This window comes from Leucoraja erinacea, chromosome 2 (assembly GCF_028641065.1).
Source record: "Leucoraja erinacea ecotype New England chromosome 2, Leri_hhj_1, whole genome shotgun sequence".
Classification (NCBI taxonomy): Eukaryota; Metazoa; Chordata; class Chondrichthyes; order Rajiformes; family Rajidae; genus Leucoraja; species Leucoraja erinaceus.
In genome coordinates, this window is record NC_073378.1 from 37,300,691 (window position 1) to 37,320,326 (window position 19,636).

At 44.6% G+C, this 19,636-nt stretch overlaps 1 protein-coding gene across 1 annotated transcript in view; it reads right to left on the reverse strand.

Moving 5' to 3' along the window:
• Positions 1-19,636, reverse strand: part of LOC129705752 (doublecortin domain-containing protein 2-like) — a 125,671-nt gene that overhangs the window by 55,990 nt on the left and 50,045 nt on the right. The window contains exons 3-4 of the mRNA XM_055649533.1: positions 10,848-10,924; positions 4,793-4,924 (exon numbers count right to left, since the gene is read on the reverse strand). Of these exons, the coding sequence (XP_055505508.1) occupies positions 4,793-4,924; positions 10,848-10,924 (209 nt within the window). The remainder of the gene's footprint in view (positions 1-4,792; positions 4,925-10,847; positions 10,925-19,636) is intronic.

A 19,636-nucleotide genomic window follows, 5' to 3' on the forward strand; every position in this document is an offset into this window, starting at 1 on the left:
GAAACGTCACCCATTCCTTCTCTCCAGAGATGCTGCCTGTACAGCAAGTTACTCCAGCTTTTTGTGTCTACCTTCATGATAAATAGTAAGATTAAACGAGAACTTACCAGTTTGAAGTTTGATATTTATTTTATGAGCAGTTACGATGAGGGATTACGTGATGACCCCGTCCAGCATGCATGCGCGACATTCTTCAAAGCATCGGTGTGAAATCACAGACAACAGTAGATGAAATAAACATAGTAAGATAAGAAGAATTAGAATACCAGTTGACCTTTATGATAGAGGGCGGGAGCGGAGGGCACGTAATCCCTCATCGTAACTCCTCATAAAATAAAGATCAAACTTCAAACTGGTAAGTTCTCGTTTAATCTTACTATTTTACTTCGGAGTCACGTGTGACTACGTGAAGATTTTAAAGATCTGTGATTTCATGCCATGGAACAAGTTCATGCTTCACTCACTGCCTTAGTTGACCAGGGGAGGAAGTATGCTATCATATTCAGACATGAATAATGACAATAGTAACCTCCCTCACCCGGGAGGAACTATGAACAGAACTTAACATAGAGTTCGTAAATACCCCCGATCTGGTAATGGGTTAGTACTAAATGTGTGGAAAATTGTTAGATTGACCATCCTGCAACCGCTAGGATGTGGTCCCGCTAACTTCCATAACCCTGCTGCTGAGGTTGTTACAGCCTTGGTGGAGTGATTTGAAATGTCAGTATTTACTCCTGTATAAGCCAGACCCATAACCACCTGAAGATGGTCTGAAGTGATACCTTCTTTTGAGGGTAGATGTAACTAACAATATTGCTAGTTCAGAGTCTCTAGGCTCTAGTGATCTAACATTCTGGTGTAGATGTGTGACCATACACAATCGAAGGTTCATGGGATATGTGAACATCTAGTTTGAGATCTGGTGCCCCTGGTCTATACTGCTTGACTAAGTCATAACATAAGTGTTATTTAGTCTGCGGATATAATCATCCTATCCAGTCAACGTTTATGTAATGACTAGACCCGTAGTGCTGCATGCAGGGCTATGAGCATAACCACTTATAAGTGAGTTAGCCCAAGGACAGGGATGTAGCTGGAGCCCTTCAGCGAAGCGACGTAGCACAACGTTAACACCCCATATCTCTGCGTCCCAAGGCCTGGGAGTTTTCGAGTTGCAGATTTCCTTCATAATCTAGAGCTCAGACGGTGACCCCCCCATAGTAGATTCTACTCCTCTCAGCCAGTATGATGAAGCACTTAGGTATGGTAGATGGCACTTTAGACATCATGATTTGTCAAGCCCTCATATGAGCCTGAACTACAAGACGTCAGTGATCCGTGCCGAATATGTAATATAATTATAAAACAAATACCTCCCATCTCCTTATGAGGAAATATTGATATTTTTTGGTGCTTTCCCTGCGATCTGCAGTGAGCACGTTCATGGTTGGTTTAACAACCCCAGCCGCAGGAACGGTCTTCCCAGTCTCTGTAAGTCAAAGAATTGATTATGTCATGCTGAGGACGGTTTCCCGCATCACGGCTAGATCAATACTTGTATCTAGAATAACCATATATGGTTCCATCATTCCCCACATCAGTGGGAACCATGGCTGGCTAAGCCCGGCAGGCACTACAAAAATGCCTGAGGCGGGAACTTACTGAATTTTGCAAACCCGTCTGATGAGGCAGAAATGAAGGAAGACATAAAAGAACATTCCTCCTTAGTGTAGCTAGAATGTAACCAACGCTACCGATATGCCACATATTTTCCACTGGTGATTGCGTCTGGATGCAAGCTTCTTGGTCTTTAATGTTCACAATGTATTTTAATACTTTGTGATCCAACACCCATATTGTGTACCGTAATGAGGTTTGGGTAAACTATCACCGGATATTTTGACTTGTTTGCACCCATGTAAAGACATTTTCCACCACCGAAGTGTATCAACTTGGACTAGAGCATACAGATTAGGCATATTCGCATAACCTTTAATCCACAGAATGCATCCAGTGTCTATAGGTAGTTGCTACCATGTAACTGAGGAATTAGTAACTCTCCCATCCACATCTGTAACTAGATGGCATGAGCAATTTCTCATCCTGAACAATAGCATCAGTTTGTAATTTAACTGAAAATTTGCTGATTTAGTAGAATAGCATAGAGCTGGTAACAATGACCACATGGTACTTGAGTGCTTACTTCTTTTGCATGCTGTATAGTTCTGATTGTGCAAAGGCCTAAATAGCACAGCTGTAAGCCAATTATACTTGATGAACAGAAGGTTGCTTGATCAGTTTTGTTACGGGCTTCAATTAATTCCAATCCCTTAACTCAGGGCGGAGTCCCAGACAATTAAATAGAGTTAAAGGTAATCCAAATCATCAATAATTTCAGTTGATATCAACTTAAATGTATCTGGACAGATGAGAACCCAATTTCTCAAATGGGTTTTGTGGCTGATACAGCTAATTTAGCAAAAATACAGCGTTTAATCTCATCCAGATAGTTCTTAACATTATTTTTTAACTCTGAGCAGCCGAAGTACTCATCCAACCTTCTTGTAAATAGTCCACAACCCCACGATTCGGAAAGAACCAGACCCACCTACCGTTATGGCTACCGGTGGTTTTATGGTAAGCCCAAAAGGTCCCCAATGCGGGTTCGATTTCCATCCTTGATTGGAGCGTAGGGCTGCTGGTGTATGTGGACCCATGTCTTTCCAGGTGCATGGTAACTGCCAGCCGGCACCTGTTCCTCGGACATGCTTCCGAGTTCCAACTGACTCCTCGCACTCACCTTCGCAGAAGTGAGTTTTGTAGGCAGCCCTGAAAAGGGTGCTGCCACAGGCTCTCGAGGAGACTTGCGCTGATATGGCCCTCCCTGGCCAATTAGGATGGGTAAAACGTCCGAGGACGAAACCATGTCGGAGGGGACCCTCCTGGCCTGACTTCAGTCTAGGCCTTTCAGTCTCCTGTTTTAGCTTTTACCCTCCTCGGGCAGCCGGAGTCTGAAGTCGCCACCGGCTGCCCGCTGTTCTGCGCTCCTAGCCATGTCTTCCACACGGTCCCCGTAGCTGAGGTTTCCCCCAAGCACGGTTCTACCCGCAGCTTTTGCACGGTCCCTGTAGCTGAGGTTTCCCCCAAGCACGGTTCTACCCGTGTTCTTCCCACGGTCCCTGAAGCTAGGTTATCCGTGTTCTTCCCATGGCCCCCGAGGTTGGGTTATTCGCGGTCTTCTCACGGTCCCTGAAGCTGAGTTACCCGTGGTCTTCCCATGGCCCCCGAGGCTGGGTTATTCGTGGTCTTCCCGCGGTCTCCGAAGTCGGGTACCCGCGGTCTTCCCCCGGTTCCGGAAGGCAGGTTACCTGCAGTCTTCTGAGGTTCCATGGTCCCCGCAGCCAGGCTTCTTCCTGCGGTCGGCATTCCCCATGGCCCTTGTAGTTGGGACCTAAAATGCTGGCGAAACTCAGTGGGTGCAACAGCATCTATGGAACCTTGTAGCAGGGATCCTTGCAGTGTCTGGAGCCGGGATTTCCCCTTTGAATGCTCCCTCGGTTTTGGGAAAACGTACAAACTCCGTACAGACAGCACCGTAGTCAGAACCTCCCCCACCCTCTACTTTCAGTCAGAAGAAAGGTCCCGACCCATCAATTGTCTCCAGAGATGCTGCCCGACCCGCTGAGTTGCTCCAGCACTTTGTGTCTATCATTGGGACCTGTAAAAGGTGAGCTTTCCTATTGATTTGACTAAATAATTTCACAGAAATCCATTGGAGCAGGTCTTGGCGTCTTGGATTTATTATATGCTGTATCAGGGGTGGAAAACCCGGGGGGGGCCAGAGGGGTCACGTCCCCCCCCCCCCCCCCCCCCCCCCCCCCAAGTTTTTGTAATCCGGATTTTAAAATCCGGTGAAATCTCCGCTTTCCGCGAGACAGTGGGAGTGGGACTGATGATCGTGGGCGCCGATTGGAGGAGAGAGACATCGGTCAGCAGTCAATGTGGGCGGGACATGATGATTCAGCGCGATGATTGGAGGAGGGAGGATGAGGGGGGTTGGGACTGAGGATAGAGTGCGGTGATTGGAGGAGGGAGACAGACCAGCCAGGATCGATCCCAGCCGGGTTGTTGTGTCCCCCCCCCCCCCCCCCCACGGGTGGCCAGAGAGGTCGGCAGCAAAGATACTCCGCTATAGGATCTTTGGTCAGGAGTCAGATGGGCCCGGTGCCCCCAGGCCCACAGCCAGCACAGAGAAGCAGCGCTAAACCCAGCCCAACTCTGCCTGTCCCGCCAGGTGAGCCGACAGCCCTTCCTGGACGTGTGGGAAATATGGCCAGCGTGGAGAAGCAGCGCTGGTATCACGTCAGTCCAGACAGGACTGTTGGTTAACCCGGTGAGACAGGCAGAGTTGAGCTGCATTTAGCTATGGATCCGCGTGTGTGTGTGTGTAAGTGTGCGCATGCGCGCGTGGCCACCAAAAAACTGTGTCCCCCGTCCCCTCCATGTTTTGACAGCGAGTTCCGCTCTTGGGCATGTGTGAGGCTAGTCTGCTGAAGGCAAGGTCACCAGTGATGGAGTGAAAAAAAGTTGGGGATTACACAAAAGACCTGATATTTTCCACCTCAAAGAGTCTCATTGCCAAAGTAAAAATCCACATGCTGTGCAACAGAATTTTGAAGACTAAACCTTTGGCCATGCTACATGGTACAATCTCCTCTTGCTGCTCAAGCAACTGCATTACATTTCCCAACAGGCTGTGAATTCAGCTGCTATCTTCTTTGGGACTTACCTTCTTACAGCACCGGTCCTGAGGTTCACTTTCTCCGTGATAATGGCGAGCACTTGTTCCCACTGGCCCAGCACTCTCTTTGGGATGAGCAGCCGGATTGCTGGACTCAAGAGGTCTCCATTTGCAATCACACTGTGAACAGAAGTGGAACATGTAGGCGTTCGAATACGAGATTACAGGTAAAAGGAGCAGAAGACAGCATCCACCCTGGAACTACCTCATCTCCCGGTTGTTGGACACTTTAATTCTCCTTCCCATTCCTGCACAGACCTTTCTGTGCTCAGTCTCCTCCATTGTCAAAGTGAGGTTAAACACAAATTGGAGGAACAGCATCTCATATTTTGCTTGGGCAGCTCACAGCCCAGTGGTATGAATATTGACTTCTCTCACTTCAAGTAACCCTGGCATTCCCTCGCTCTCTCTGTCCCTCCCCCACCCAAGTTACACCAGCTTCTCGTTTTCACCCAACAAACAGCTAACAATGGCCTGTTTTCTTTATCATCGTTACTTTCTTGCAGTATCTTTCATTCATTGTTCTTTATCTCTCTACATCACCGTCTATATCTCTCGTTTCCCTTTCCCGTGACTTTCAGTCTGAAGAAGGGTCTCGAACCGAAACGTCACCCATTCCTTCTCTTCAGAGATACTGCCTGTCCCTTTGCCCCCTTCTTCGGTTTAAACCCGCATCTGCAGTTCCTTCCTACACATCCAGCCCCTAGTGGCTGCTCCATCACTCTACGAGATCATGGCGAAATGTTATCACAGAGCAACACATTCTGCACTAATTCCTTTTTCCCATCATATCCAGACATCTATCGATTTCTCTCTCAAGCGTGCTCAGCAATAGAAGCTTCACAGCTCCTCTGGGCAGAGTATTGGGAGAGTATTTCCACGCTGTATGACTTTATGACTCCCTTTGACTAACCAGGTAGCCATTGATAAGGCAGGCAAATGGGCACCCACACCTTTATGCCAAATTTCCAATAAGAGAAGTCCAACGTTGCAGGCAGTAATGGGAGCTATTGCAAGACATGCTTCGATACATGATAAACTTTTGTTCTCATTCAGCCATAGAGCCATAGCATCATACAGGGTGGAAACAGGCCCTTCAGCCCAACTTGCCCACACCAACCAACTTGTCCCATCTACACTAGCCCCACCTATCTGAATTGGCACATATCACCCTAAACCTATCGTATCACGTACCTGTCCAAACGTTTTTGAAAACATTGTGGGGATACTACCTGACCTAATTACCTCCTGTAGCAGCTGATTCGATATCCCTACCACCTTTTGTGTTTAAAAAGTCACCCCTCAGGTTCCTATTAAATGTTTCCCCCCCTCACCTTAAACCTATATACTCTCATTCTTGAGAGGCAGTTCGCAATTCTATTTCTACTTTATACTTTATTCTAACAGAAACTTCAACAGAGCTTAGATATGAAAGGTTTAGAGGGATGTGGGCCAAATGCAGGCAAATGGGACTAGCTTAGATACAGAATCGTGGTTGGTGTGGACATGTTGGTCAGAAGAGCCTCTATGTGCTCATGAAACAGGGTTGCTGCCTTACAGCGTTTTCCGCACCAGAGACCCGGGTTCAATAGACAATAGGTGCAGGAGTAGGCCATTCAGCCCTTTGAGCCAGCACCACCATTCAATGTGATCACGGCTGATCATCCCCAATCAATACCCCGTTCCTGCCTTCTCCACATATCCCCTGACTCCGCTATTTTTAAGAGCCCTATCTAGCTCTCTTGAAAGCATCCAGAGAACCAGCCTCCACCGCCCTCTGAGGCAGAGAATTCCACAGACTCACCACTCTCTGTGAGAAAAACTGACTATGATCCTATCTATGAGTGCTGTCTGTACGAAGTTTTATGTTCTCCCTGTGACTGCATGGGTTTTCTCCGAGATCTTCGGTTTCCTCCCACACTCCAAACACGTACAGGTTTCTAAGTTAATTGGCCTGGTATAAATGCAAATTATCCCTAATGTGTATACAATAGTTTTAATATGTGGGGATCGCTGGTTGACGCGGACTTGGTGGGCCAAAGGGCCTGTTTCTGCGTTATATCTCTAAACTAAACTAAATATTCTCTTCTGCGCTCCAAATTGTCAAGAAAGTGAAATCTTGCTGTTGTCAAACAGAAGTAATGTTATTTCATAAACACTGCTTTGACCTGTTATTCTCCAGTGTAGCATGTAAAACAACATCACATACTTGCATGCAGCTGGAAGAAAGGAAAGCTTCTGTGTGAGTGGTATTGTTCTTAATTTGATAAACTCTTAATTGAGACAATCACTTGAGAGGAGGCAGTGACCTGGTAAGTGAATTGGAGCCCAAAAGCACGTTGACACGAAATACTATGTAACCTGAATGAATATCTGATAGGTTCCTATGATGCACAATTCCATTTAATTAACGGCAGACCAAGTAGAAGTTTTTAATTAACGTGGACTTGTATAAAGGAGAATGGGTAGTTTTGTTTAACGTCAGTGAACTTTGGATGCACTGCGCTATCCCAATTGTTCCAATGTCATTAAAGAATCACAGAAATTCACCATGATGAAAAAAGGTTCCTGTACTTCAGAGAAGTTCTGATGAGAGGAGATATTTTGCTTTTGAGCTGCTTCACTATTCTGTATTTTACAAATTGAGCTATTCAGGAAGCAAGGAACTCCACCCTGTGCCAAGCAACAAAAAATATTACAAACAGGTTCTCTTTACCCAGCATATATTTGTTTTAAAATGGGTAGGAATTATTGGAAACTAAGCATTGCCAACCCAGTCACACTTCACTTTCCTTCCATGTACTCAAAGAGTTTAAGGCACATTACAAAGCTTAAATACAAGCAGGTACATCGCACCACTTGCTGGTTTAGTTTAGTTTAGTTTATTGTCACATGTATCAGGGCACAGTGAAAAGCTTTTTTATTGTGTGCTAGGCAGCGGAAAGACATGATTACAATCGAGCCATCATGTGTACAGATTTGGTGCAGGATAAAGTCCAGTAAAGATAGCCTGATGAGATAGATAGTAGCTCAGGGTCGCTCTCTAGTTGTTGATGGGATGGTTCAGTTGCCTGATAACAACTGGGAAGAAACTGTTCCTGAAACTGGAGGTGTGCATTTCAAAACTTCTGTACCTCTTGCCTGAAGGGAGAAGAGGGAGTAACTGGGGTGGGACTCATCCTTCATTGTGCTGGTGGTCTTGCTGAGGCAAAGTGTTGATGGAGTCAATGGAAGGGACAGGGCCGGCCTTAGGCCGGTTGGACTGATTTTCCCAAATTGGGCACCGCGCCCAAGGGGGGCCCTGCGTTAATTTTCCATATTTTATATGGAAATACAAATTTGCTTTGTTGAATAAAGATTTTTTTTTTAAACATTTTTTTACAAAACGAACATGGATAACAACCGCTGCACGGCCATCAGACACAAACGATGTGTTAACTATTACTGTAGCACTTGTTAACAGCCAGTAGTTAACAAGCGGTTATACAATGTGTCAAAAATGCTCTGATCCACATTCCTCAGTAAATGTAATTGTGTTTTTACTCGCTTTAGGATGGCCCTAAACTTTTTAAATTTTAATGAAAAGAAAACAGAAGTGATAGTGTTTGGTCCCAATGGCTCCCGTGAACCTCCCCCCGTTGACTTGGGTCCCTTGGCACTGTATGTGAAGCCAATAGTTTTAAACTTGGGTTTTAAGATGGACAGTGATTTTAAATTAGATCGTCAAATAGGCGCGGTAGTTAAGTCCAGCTTCTTTCATTTAGGTCAGCTGGCAAAGGTGAAGCCCATTCTTGAATGACAGCATTTTGAAACAGTAATCCATGCCTTCATTACGTCTCGGCTGGATTACTGTAACGCACTTTATTTTGGAGTTAGCCAATCTTCCCTTGCACGTCTCCAGTTGGTTCAGAATGCTGCTGCTCGCCTTTTAACTGGAACACGTAAGAGGGAGCACATAACGCCTATTCTGGCCTCCCTCCACTGGCTGCCTGAGTACTTTAGAGTTCATTTTAAGATTATTTTATTTATTTTTAAATCTTTAAATGATCTCGCCCCGCCTTACCTCTCTGAGCTGCTTCATCTCTACGCTCCTGCTCGGTGCCTCAGGTCAGCTGATCAGCTGTTCCTGGAGGTACCGAGGTCTAAGCGGAGGCTCAGAGGGGATAGAGCCTTCTCTGTTGCTGCTCCGACATTATGGAACACTCTACCTTTGCACATTAGACAGGCCCCTTCACGTTCCACCTGCCATCACCCTCCACCCCCCCACCCATTCAGTAATTCAGAAAGAAGGAGATTTGGAAGCTACGGGAAAATTGAATTGTTACTTTATTTATTTTTATTTTTATTTTTACGGAGAGAACAATCTGCGTATGCGCAGTTTAAGATTTTTTTTTTAAAGCTGACTGACTGTCATATTACTCATGACATGTGACTCATTTATAATTATTTATTTATATTTCTATGAAACATTTTCCCAATTGGGCCCTGCACCTCCTAAGGCTGGCCCTGGGAAGGGAGGTTGGTTAGTGAGTAAGGCAAGGCAGCGCCTTTACCACCTCAGGCAATTGAGGAAATTCAGAGTGTCTCCGAGGATCCTCGAGTGCTTCTACTCAGCGGCTGTGGAAAGCATCTTGTCCGGAAATATTACCATCTGGTTTGGGAATTGCTCTACCCAGGATAAGAAGGCTCTGCAGAGAGGAGTGCGTTCGGCCGAACGCACTATGGGAATTTCACTTGCCCCCCTGCAGGAACTATACAACAGGAGGTGCAGAGCAAATAAAATCATGGGAGACCCCTTCCACCCCTGCAACAGACTGTTCCAGCTGCTACGGTCAGGCAAACGCCTCCGTTGCCATGCAGTGAGAACGGAGAGGTTGAGAAGGAGTTTCTTCCCAGAGGCCATTCGGACTGTAAACTCCCATCTCACCAGGGACTAACTTTACTATGTTTTTCCTTCCAATATTTAATTTGTAAAAGAATATATGTGTGTGTTTATGATTGTGTTTATAGTTTGTTTGGTTGTTCGTTTGTTTGTCTTTTTGCACAAAGTCCGCGAGCATTGCCACTTTCATTTAACTGCGCATCTCGTATGTGTATGTGACGAATAAACTTGACTTGACTTGACTTGACTTAGTGTGATGGTCTGGGCAGCGTCCACAATTCTCTGCAATTTCTCTCGTTCTCCAATCTAATATGAATAGTAGTTCAATGAGTAATGTAATGAACATTATATTTAGACAATGTAATGCATTGTCTAGACAAAGTATCGGATAATATATTATCTAGATTGTAACAAAGTGTCAAAAAAACATTGGTTTTCTGCTGCACGTCCACATTTTCCTCTGGGGGAACAGAATGGAGATGTGGTCCCTGTCACACTTCAGTTGATCGCAAGCACAATGTTGTGGCAGGACTTTTGGATAAATTCAGTTATTGGTTTATCAAACTGCTGACTTAACAGGTAACCAGATCTCACACCGGGAAGGATTAAAAAAAGGGCCAGAATGCAAGAGCATGAGTGTTTTTTTGAATAAAATCTGGACACTTAAAGCTGACTACTCGTGGATCTCAGGGAATGGATGCAACCATTCTTGTCTGGGTGTGAGGTTTAGTGTTGGTGCCAACCCAATACATAGCCGCAAGCCATGTTTAGTTTAGTTTAGTTTAGTTTAAATTAGTTTAGATTAGTTCAGAGATACAGCACAGAAACTGGCCCTTCGGCTCACAGAGTCCGCGCCAACCCGCGATCCGCTCACACTAACACTATCCTGCACACTAGGGACAATACACAATTTTTACCAAAGTCAATTAACCTACAAACTTGTACATCTTTGGAGTGTGGGGGGAAACCGGAGCTCGCCGGTCATGGGGAGAACATACAAAATCCTTACAGACCGTGGTCAGGATCGAACCCGGGTCTATGGTACTGTAAGGCAGAAACTCCATTGTGCTGTCCCAGCATGAAAGGTCAATTCACCTGGTTACACATTTGATTCATCATTATGCATGTGTATATCCACAGCTGTCTGAGTTCTGTACTCACCAAATAATGCATGGCTCTTGTGTATACTTCCGAAATCTTGCTGATGCTATTATCCGACTGTGGGCAACAGGCCTGATCTGGAAGAAAAAGAAAATATCGGTCGTATCTCTTGTACCAGTGAGTCACGACTTTCATTTGAAGTCCAAGACAGCTTTATCATCAAACCCTCCAACTACAACAGTACAACATATCCATGTTAAAGCATTACCCGTTGAAAAGCAACTGCACAATAAATAGATATGATTCGAACAGTGCAGTCTCTCAGCAGCTGAGATCTGCATGCTACATTCTAAGAAATTTCCTTCTATAACAGACAATCGCTGGCAGGAAAAGGCTGTGTGTGGTAGAGGAGGAGGAGGGGAGAAAAATTGTGTTAACACGAGTACATGATGTGGAACATAAATCACGTAGCTAAATAGATGTCTCCCTAGCAAGCCTCGTAAGTACGATGACAAAATGGAGCACCCAGAGAAAACCCATGAGGTCTCAAAATACAAAATTAGCTTAAAAAAAGACAAAATCATGAGAGCTCAAAGAATTTCACCGACTCTTCAATCATCCTCCCATCAACTGCGGCACGGTGGAGCAGCAGTAGATTTGCTGCCTTATGCCCCTGTCCCACTAAGGAAACCTGAACGGAAACCTCTGGAGGCTTTGCACTCCACCCAAGGTTTCCATGCGGGTCCCGGAGGTTGCAGATGGTTGCCAGAGGTTCCAGGTAGTGGAAGCAGGTAGGAAGACTGTCAAAAACCTCTGGGAACCTCACGGAAACCTTGGGTTGGTCGCAAAGTCTCCAGAGGTTTCCGTTCAGGTTTCCTAAGTGGGACAGGGGCATTACAGTGCCAGAGTCCCGGGTTCGATCCTGACTACAGGTGCTCTCTGTCTGCAGTTTGTATGTTCTTCCGTGTGACTGTGTGGCTTTGCTTTGGGTGCTCCGGTTCCCTCCCACAGGTTTGTAGGTTATTTGGCATCTGTAAATATTGTAAATTGCCCCCAGTGTGTACGATAGTGCCAGTTTACGGAGTGATCCCTGGTCGGCATGGACTCAATGGACCAAAGGCCCTGTTACCAGGCTGTATCTCAACACCACGTTCAAAGATAATCCCTCACACAACCCACACATATATTAAGAAACAGCATCGCAACGCCCACTCTCCATAAAATACAGATAAATTATATAAAAAAGGAAGCAAAGCGCTGGGGTAACTCAGCAGGTCAGGCAGCATTTCTGGAGAACATGGATAGTTGATGTTTCGGGTTGGGACCCTTCTTGGTGTCGGGACCCTTCTTCAGGCACTCTGAAGATGCTGCTTAACTGAGTTAATCCAGAACTTTATGTCCCTTTGGGAAATTCAAGATGGCGGCGCTGGCTTAACAGCTGCGGCCCACCTGCAGTCCGTCTGTTTTTTTTCTTTCGTTTTGTTCCTTGTCATGTTTTAGTTAATTTTGTTTTATTAAGTTGTATAAGTGTGTGGGTGGGGTGGGAGAAACATGCTTTGGCCTCTTCCTTCGGGGGATGCGACTTTCCTTCGGTCGTATTCCCCATCCCCGTCTCCGTCTGCGCCGAGGCCTAATGGCGGAGCTGGCGGCATCAGAGCTGTAGCAGCGGCAGCAGCGGTGGAGACCCGACTCGGCCCTGGAGCTGTGGCGGAGGCGGCGGCAGCAGCAGCGGCAGCGGAGACCAGACTCGGCCCTGGAGCTGTGGCGGAGGCGGCGGAGACCCGACTCGGCCCTGGAGCTGTGGCGGCGGCAGCAGCAGCAGTGGCAACGGAGACCCAGCTCGGCCCTGGAGCTGTGGCGGAAGCAGCGACCACCCGCAGAGTTTGAACCGTCGCCTCGGCACAGAGGGAGAACAAAGAGGGAAGAGACAGAGACTTTAAGATTTTGCCTTCCACCACAGTGAGGAGGTGTTTGGTGAACTCACTGTGGTGGATGTTAAGTTTGTGTTGATTGTGTGTTTTTGTCATTTTTTTTTAATTATATGTATGACTGCAGGGAAACAAAATTTTGTTCAGACCGAAAGGTCTGAATGACAATAAACGAATCTAATCTAATCTAATCTAAAAACTGCAACTGCAGTTCTATTTTAAATCGGTCTTTATCTTGCACAAAACGTTATATCCTTTATGCTGTATCTGTACGCTGTGGATGGCTTGATTGTAACCATGTACCGTCTTTTCGCTGACTGGATAGCATGCAACAAAAGGCTTTTCACTGAAGCTCGGTATATGTGACAATAATAAACTATACGAAAACTAAAATGAAAACGTTTCTACATTAAAAGTTTCAATATCTGCATAAATGCAGGAAAGATTGAAATGAGGACTGCTCCATGTATCCCATAAATAGGTGGCATAGGTTGTCATGTATTTCTCACCTATCCTCGTTCACCAGAGATGCTGCCTGACCTGTCATAGTCTAAACAATTGGTGAACCACAACCATGCATGGGACAGATCAGCATACAGGGAAAGTGTAAGCTTGCAGACTACATTTCAAATGGAAAAAGTCCTAAGTGTTATTCTTTGTCCAGTTTTATAATCTTTTCTCTGTGTACAAGGAGGTAGATCTGCAGTACTATCCCTTTGCCGGAAAGTCAAGTTGCGAGATGGTGTGTTCTCGATTCTGTGAAGCAGGAAGCTAAAGATGAGGAGGCAGTAGCTGTTTCAACATGTCCAGACTTCACGCCATTGTAATGCTTGGCAGCACGGTGGCGCAGCAGTAGAGTTGCTTCCTTACAGTGCCAGAGACCTGTGTTTGATCCTGACTATCGGTGCTGTCTGTACAGAGTTTTTTTACGTTCTCCCCGTGACTCGCGTGAGTTTTCTCCGAGATCTTCGGTTTCCTCCAACACTCCAAAGACGTACAGGTTTGTAGGTTAATTGGCTTGGTATAAATCAATTAATTAATTAATTGATTGATTGATTAATTGATTAGAAAAATATTGGCCAAGTATGTATATGTATAAGGAGAAATTTGCCTTGGTACTTAGCTCACAAAAGGATAAAAGCACAATTTACAGCAGCCAATCAAAAATAAAACATTATAATTTAAACATTTGAAAATAAAGTACCAGAGTAAAAAGAGGCTACAGACTTTTGGCTGTAGAACTACTGCTCTTTTTATGTCTGGCTGTGGTGAGTTTGACAGAGGGTCTCCTCCCAGAGGAAAGTGCTTCAAAGAGTTCTTGACCAGGGTAAGAGGGGTCAGAGACGATATTACCCACTCACTTCCTGGCCCTTCCAGTGTACAATTCGATGCAAATTGTCCCTAGTGTTTATCGGATAGTTTTAATGTGTGCGGGGATCGCTGGTCGGTGCGAACTCGGTGGGCCGAAGGGCTGTTTCCGCACTGTATCTCTGATCTAAACTCACCTGATAAAAAACTAAACAGCCCTCAAGCCCAAGAAAGAGGAACAGAGGGTTCAATATGGAAAGAAGCATTTGGGAAAAGAAAGTTATAGAACACATGGCAATGGATTTTAGAGATGGTCTCAGAGAAAAGTGATCTTACAGTGTGCACGACATCCAGGTGCGTTTGCCCAGTATCTCTCCGATGGGTGTAAATGGTTCGATTGTAATCATACTCGCTAGAATTTAGAAGACTGAGGGGGGATCTTATAGAAACTTACAAAATTCTTAAGGGGTTGGACAGGCTAGATGCAGGAAGATTGTACCCGATGTTGGGGAAGTCCAGAACAAGGTGTCACAGTTTAAGGATAAGGGGGAAATCTTTTAGGACCGAGATGAGAAAAAACATTTTTCATACAGAGAGTGGTGAATCTCTGGAATTCTCTGCTACAAAAGGCAGGGAAGAGTGAGTACCCCAGTGTCTGTACACCTTGACAATAAATACTCTTGTTTGAGTATGGTTGGGGTGGACAGCCTGCCCGGGGGTAGCGACAGCGGCTGGGCCTCCGGCACAGAGACCGGCCCTGTAGCTCAGAAAGGTAGGGAAAAAAAGAAGAGGGCAATAGTGATTGGGGACTCTATAGTTAGGGAGTCGGATAGGCGATTCTGTGGACGCAGTCGGGAGACCAGGATGGTGTTCTGCCTCCCTGGTGCCAGGGTCACGGTGTCTGAACGCATCCAAGATATCCTGAAATCAGAGGGAGAGGAGCCTGAGGTCATGGTACATATAGGTACCAATGACATAGGTAAAAAAAGGGAAGAGGTCCTGAAGGGAGAATTTAGGGAGTTGGGAGGAGAGTTAAGGAAAAGGAACAAAAAAGTAACAATCTCAGGATTACTGCCTGTGCCACGCGACAGTGAGAGTAGGAATGGAGCGAGGTGGAGGATAAATGCGTGGCTGGAAGACTGGTGCAGAGGGCAGGGATTCAAGCTCCTGGATCATTGGGACTTCTTTTGGGGAAGGTGGGACCTGTACAGAAAGGACGGGTTGCACTTGAACCCGAGGGGGATCAATATCCTGGCGGCGAGATTTGCAAAGGCTACTGGGGAGAATTTAAACTAAATTGGGGGGGAGGAGGGACTCAAATAGAGAAAGCTAATAGACAGAGTGTGAGACAGGAGGCAGAGAAGGGAAGCACTCGGACCCAAAATCTAGGGGAGAAAGAAGAAAAAGAAAATAAACAGAGAATAAGAGGAGGTGGGTTTCTTAAATGTGCATATTTTAATGCTAGGAGCATTGTAAGAAAGGTGGATGAGCTTAGAGCCTGGATTGATACCTGGAAGTATGATGTTGTGGCGATCAATGAAACATGGTTGCAGGAGGGCTGTGATTGGAAACTAAATATTCCAGGATTTTATTGCTTCAGGTGTGATAGAATGGAGGGGCAAGAGGTGGAGGTGTTGCATTGCTTGTCAGGGAAGATATTACAGCAGTGCTTTGGCAGGATAGATTGGAGGGATCGTCGAGGGAGGCTATTTGGGTGGAACTGAGAAGTGGGAAAGGTGTAGCAACACTTATAGGGGTGTATTATAGACCGCCAAATGGGGAGCGAGAATTGGAAGAGCAAATATGTAAGGAGATAGCAGATATTAGTAGTAAGCACAAGGTAGTGATTGTGGGAGATTTCAATTTTCCACACATAGACTGGGAAACACATTCTGTAAATGGGCGGGTTGGTTTGGAGTTTGTAAAATGTGTGCAGGATAGTTTTTTGCAGCAATACATTGAGGTACCTACTAGAGAAGGGGCAGTGCTGGACCTCCTGTTAGGAGTTCCAGAGATTCACCACTCTCTGTGTGAAAAAAGTTCTTCTCATCTCGGTTTTAAAGGATTTCCCCCTTATCCTTAAGCTGTGATCCCTTGTCCTGGACTTCCCCAACATCGGGAACAATCTTCCTGCATCTAGCCTGTCCAACCCCTTAAGAATTTTGTAAGTTTCTATAAGATCCCTTCTCAATCTCCTAAATTCTAGAGAGTATAAACCAAGTCTATCCAGTCTTTCTTCATAAGACAGTCCTGCCATCCCAGGAATCAGTCTGGTGAACCTTCTCTGCACTCCCTCTATAGCAATAATGTCCTTCCTCAGGTAGAGTAGCTATGAGATTCAAAGAAAAAGAAGCACTGACACTTTTGAAAAATATAAAAGTGGATAAGTCTCCAGGTCCTGACAGGATATTCCCTAGAACATTGAGGGAAGTTAGAGTAGAAATAGCAGGGGCTATGACAGAAATATTTCAAATGTCATTAGAAACGGGAATAGTGCCCGAGGATTGGTGTACTACGCATATTGTTCCATTGTTTAAAAAGGGTTCTAAGAGTAAACCTAGCAATTATAGACCTGTTAGTTTGACTTCAATGGTGAGCAAATTAATGGAAAAGATACTTAGAGATAATATATATAAGCATCTGGATAAACAGTGTCTGATTAGGAACAGTCAACATGGATTTGTGCCTGGAAGGTCATGTTTGACTAATCTTCTTGAATTTTTTGAAGAGGTTACTAGGGATATTGATGAGGGTAAAGCAGTGGATGTTGTCTATATGGACTTTAGTAAGGCCTTTGACAAGGTTCCTCATGGAAGGTTGATTAAGAAGGTTCAATTGTTGGGTATAAATGCAGGAGTAGCAAGATGGATTCAACAGTGACTAAATGGGAGACGCCAGAGTGTGATGGTGGATGGCTGTTTGTCAGGTTGGAGGCAGGTGACTAGTGGGGTGCCTCAGGGATCTATGTTGGGTCCATTGTTGTTTGTCATGTACATCAATGATCTGGATGATGGTGTGGTAAATTGGATTAGTAAGTATGCAGATGATACTAATATAGGTGGTGTTGTGGATAATGAAATAGATTTCCAAAGTCTACAGAGAGATTTAGGCCATTTGGAAGAATGGGCTGAAAGATGGCAGATGGAGTTTAATGCTGATAAGTGTGAGGTGCTACATCTTGGCAGGACAAATCAAAATAGTACGTACACGGTAAATGGTAGCGAATTGAGGAATGCAGTTGAACAGAGGGATCTAGGAATAACTGTGCATAGTTCCCTGGTGGAATCTCATGTAGGTAGGGTGGTAAAGAAAGCTTTTGGTATGCTAGCCTTTATAAATCAAATCATTGAGTATAGAAGTTGGGATGTAATGTTAAAATTGTACAAGGCATTGGTGAGATCAATTCTGGAGTATGGTGTACAATTTTGGTCGCTCAATTATAGGAAGGAGGCCAACAAAATAGAGAGAATGCAGAGGAGATTTACTAGAATGCTGCCTGGGTTTCAGCAACTAAGTTACAGAGAAAGGTTGAATAAGTTAGGTCTTTATTCTCTGGAGTGCAGAAGGTTAAGGGGGGACTTGATAGAGGTCTTTAAAATGATGAGAGGGATAGACAGAGTTGACGTGGACAAGCTTTTCCCATTGAGAGTAGGGAAGATTGAAACAAGAGGACATGACTTCAGAATTAAGGGACAGAAGTTTAGGGGTAACATGAGGGGGAACTTCTTTACTCAGAGCGTGGTAGCTGTGTGGAATGAGCTTCCAGTGGAAGTGGTGGAGGCAGGGTCGATTTTATAATTTAAAAATAAATTGGATAGGTATATGTATGGAAAGGAATGGAGGGTTATGGTCTGAGTGCGGGTAGATGGGGCTTGGGGAAAATAATTGTTCGGTACGGATTTGTAGGGCCGAGATGGCCAGTTTACGTGCTGTAATTGTTATATGGTTATTATATATGGTTATATAGTTGAGGCCAGTTCATTGGCTATATTTAAGAGGGAGTTAGATTTGGCCCTTGTGGCTAAAGGGATCAGGGCGTATGGAGAGAAGGCAGGTACAAGATACTGAGTTGGATGATCAGCCATGATCATATTGAATGGCGGTGCAGGCTCGAAGGGCCGAATGTCCTACTCCTGCACCTAATTTCTATGTTTCTATGTTTCTATGAATATTGTCTTTCTGCTGACTGGTTAGCACGCAACAAAAAGCTTTTCACTGTACCTCGGTACACGTGACAATAAACTAAGCTGAACTCTGCCCCGTGCATAGCCATTGTATCCAATTATTTAGCCTACACTAATCCATCAGGTGGTGGAAATACAATGCACAATGAGCATGCATTTCTTATTGGAGACTTAGGAGTGAGACATTTATTGGTCATTTTTTTAGATTACAACTTCACACAGAGAACAAAATGGAACATCAATTAGATTTGCCATCAAATGATTGGCTAACTGATGGCTAAGAAATACGTCACGTATTCAACCATCATTTACTGCCTTCCCAATGACTACATGATAACATCCAAACACTTGCTTAGAAATAACCAATTTTTGTGTTTGGATTGCAAGCTGAGAGCACTTGAATCAAATCTTTTACCTAATGAAAGGCTCCAAATTGAATTAATCAATGATGGTGCACAGTCCTATCGACTAAAATAACCCCGTTATCATTATCATCAACCAGAATAATTCGTCTTAAAAATAATTACAGCAATCTATGTTTCCACCCTCAAGTTAGTACAGCTTGTGTATTATGTGGAAAATTGTTTGTGCTCCTTGAATACATTCTGAAATATATTGATTTTAGGTCTTTCGGAAATGCTAGAGTATTCCAATTATTTTTCAAGTTAATCTTTAAAATTCACCCATGACGGTCTATTTTACTTGGATGAAATTAGGCCTGTATGTTGCTTTAAACCATTATATATCAATGACTGGGTGGCACGGTGGCGTAGCGGTAGAGCTACTGCCTTACAGCTCCAATCCCAGGTTCGATCGTAACCGCGGGTGCTTGTCTGTACGGAGTTTGTATGTTCTCCCCATGATCTGCATGGGTTTTCTCCGAGATCTTCGGTTTCCTTCCAGACTACAAAGGCGTACAGGTTTGTAGGTTAATTGGCTTGGTATGAATGTAAAATTGTCCCTAGTGTGTATAGGGTGGTGTTAAAATGCGGGGAGCGCTGTTCGGCACGGACTCGGTGGGCCGAAGGGCCTGTTTCCACGCTGTATCTTTAAACTAAACTAAACTGTCAACTTTGACATTATCCAACTTTGTATCTCCCATTATTGAAATACTCCAAATGAGAACGACAATTTAAATAATAGTTAGTTTATTACATTATTGTCGTGTATATCTAGATATAGAGCAATCATTTGAGTTGCATTCATTCCAGTAAATGCTTAATATTCATAAGCACAATCATACATTAGTAAAATAGTACAATGATCGTAGTGCAACTAAAAATATGAGGTCCCAAATAACTCCTGGCTACTGCAATCATCAATTAGTTAGTCTCAACTAACTAATTAGATTTGTCAAAATAAGGACTCAGTGAGAAGTTGTACCATTTGTAGCACTCTTCTTCCATCCCCGTAACTTGCTTTGTGACTA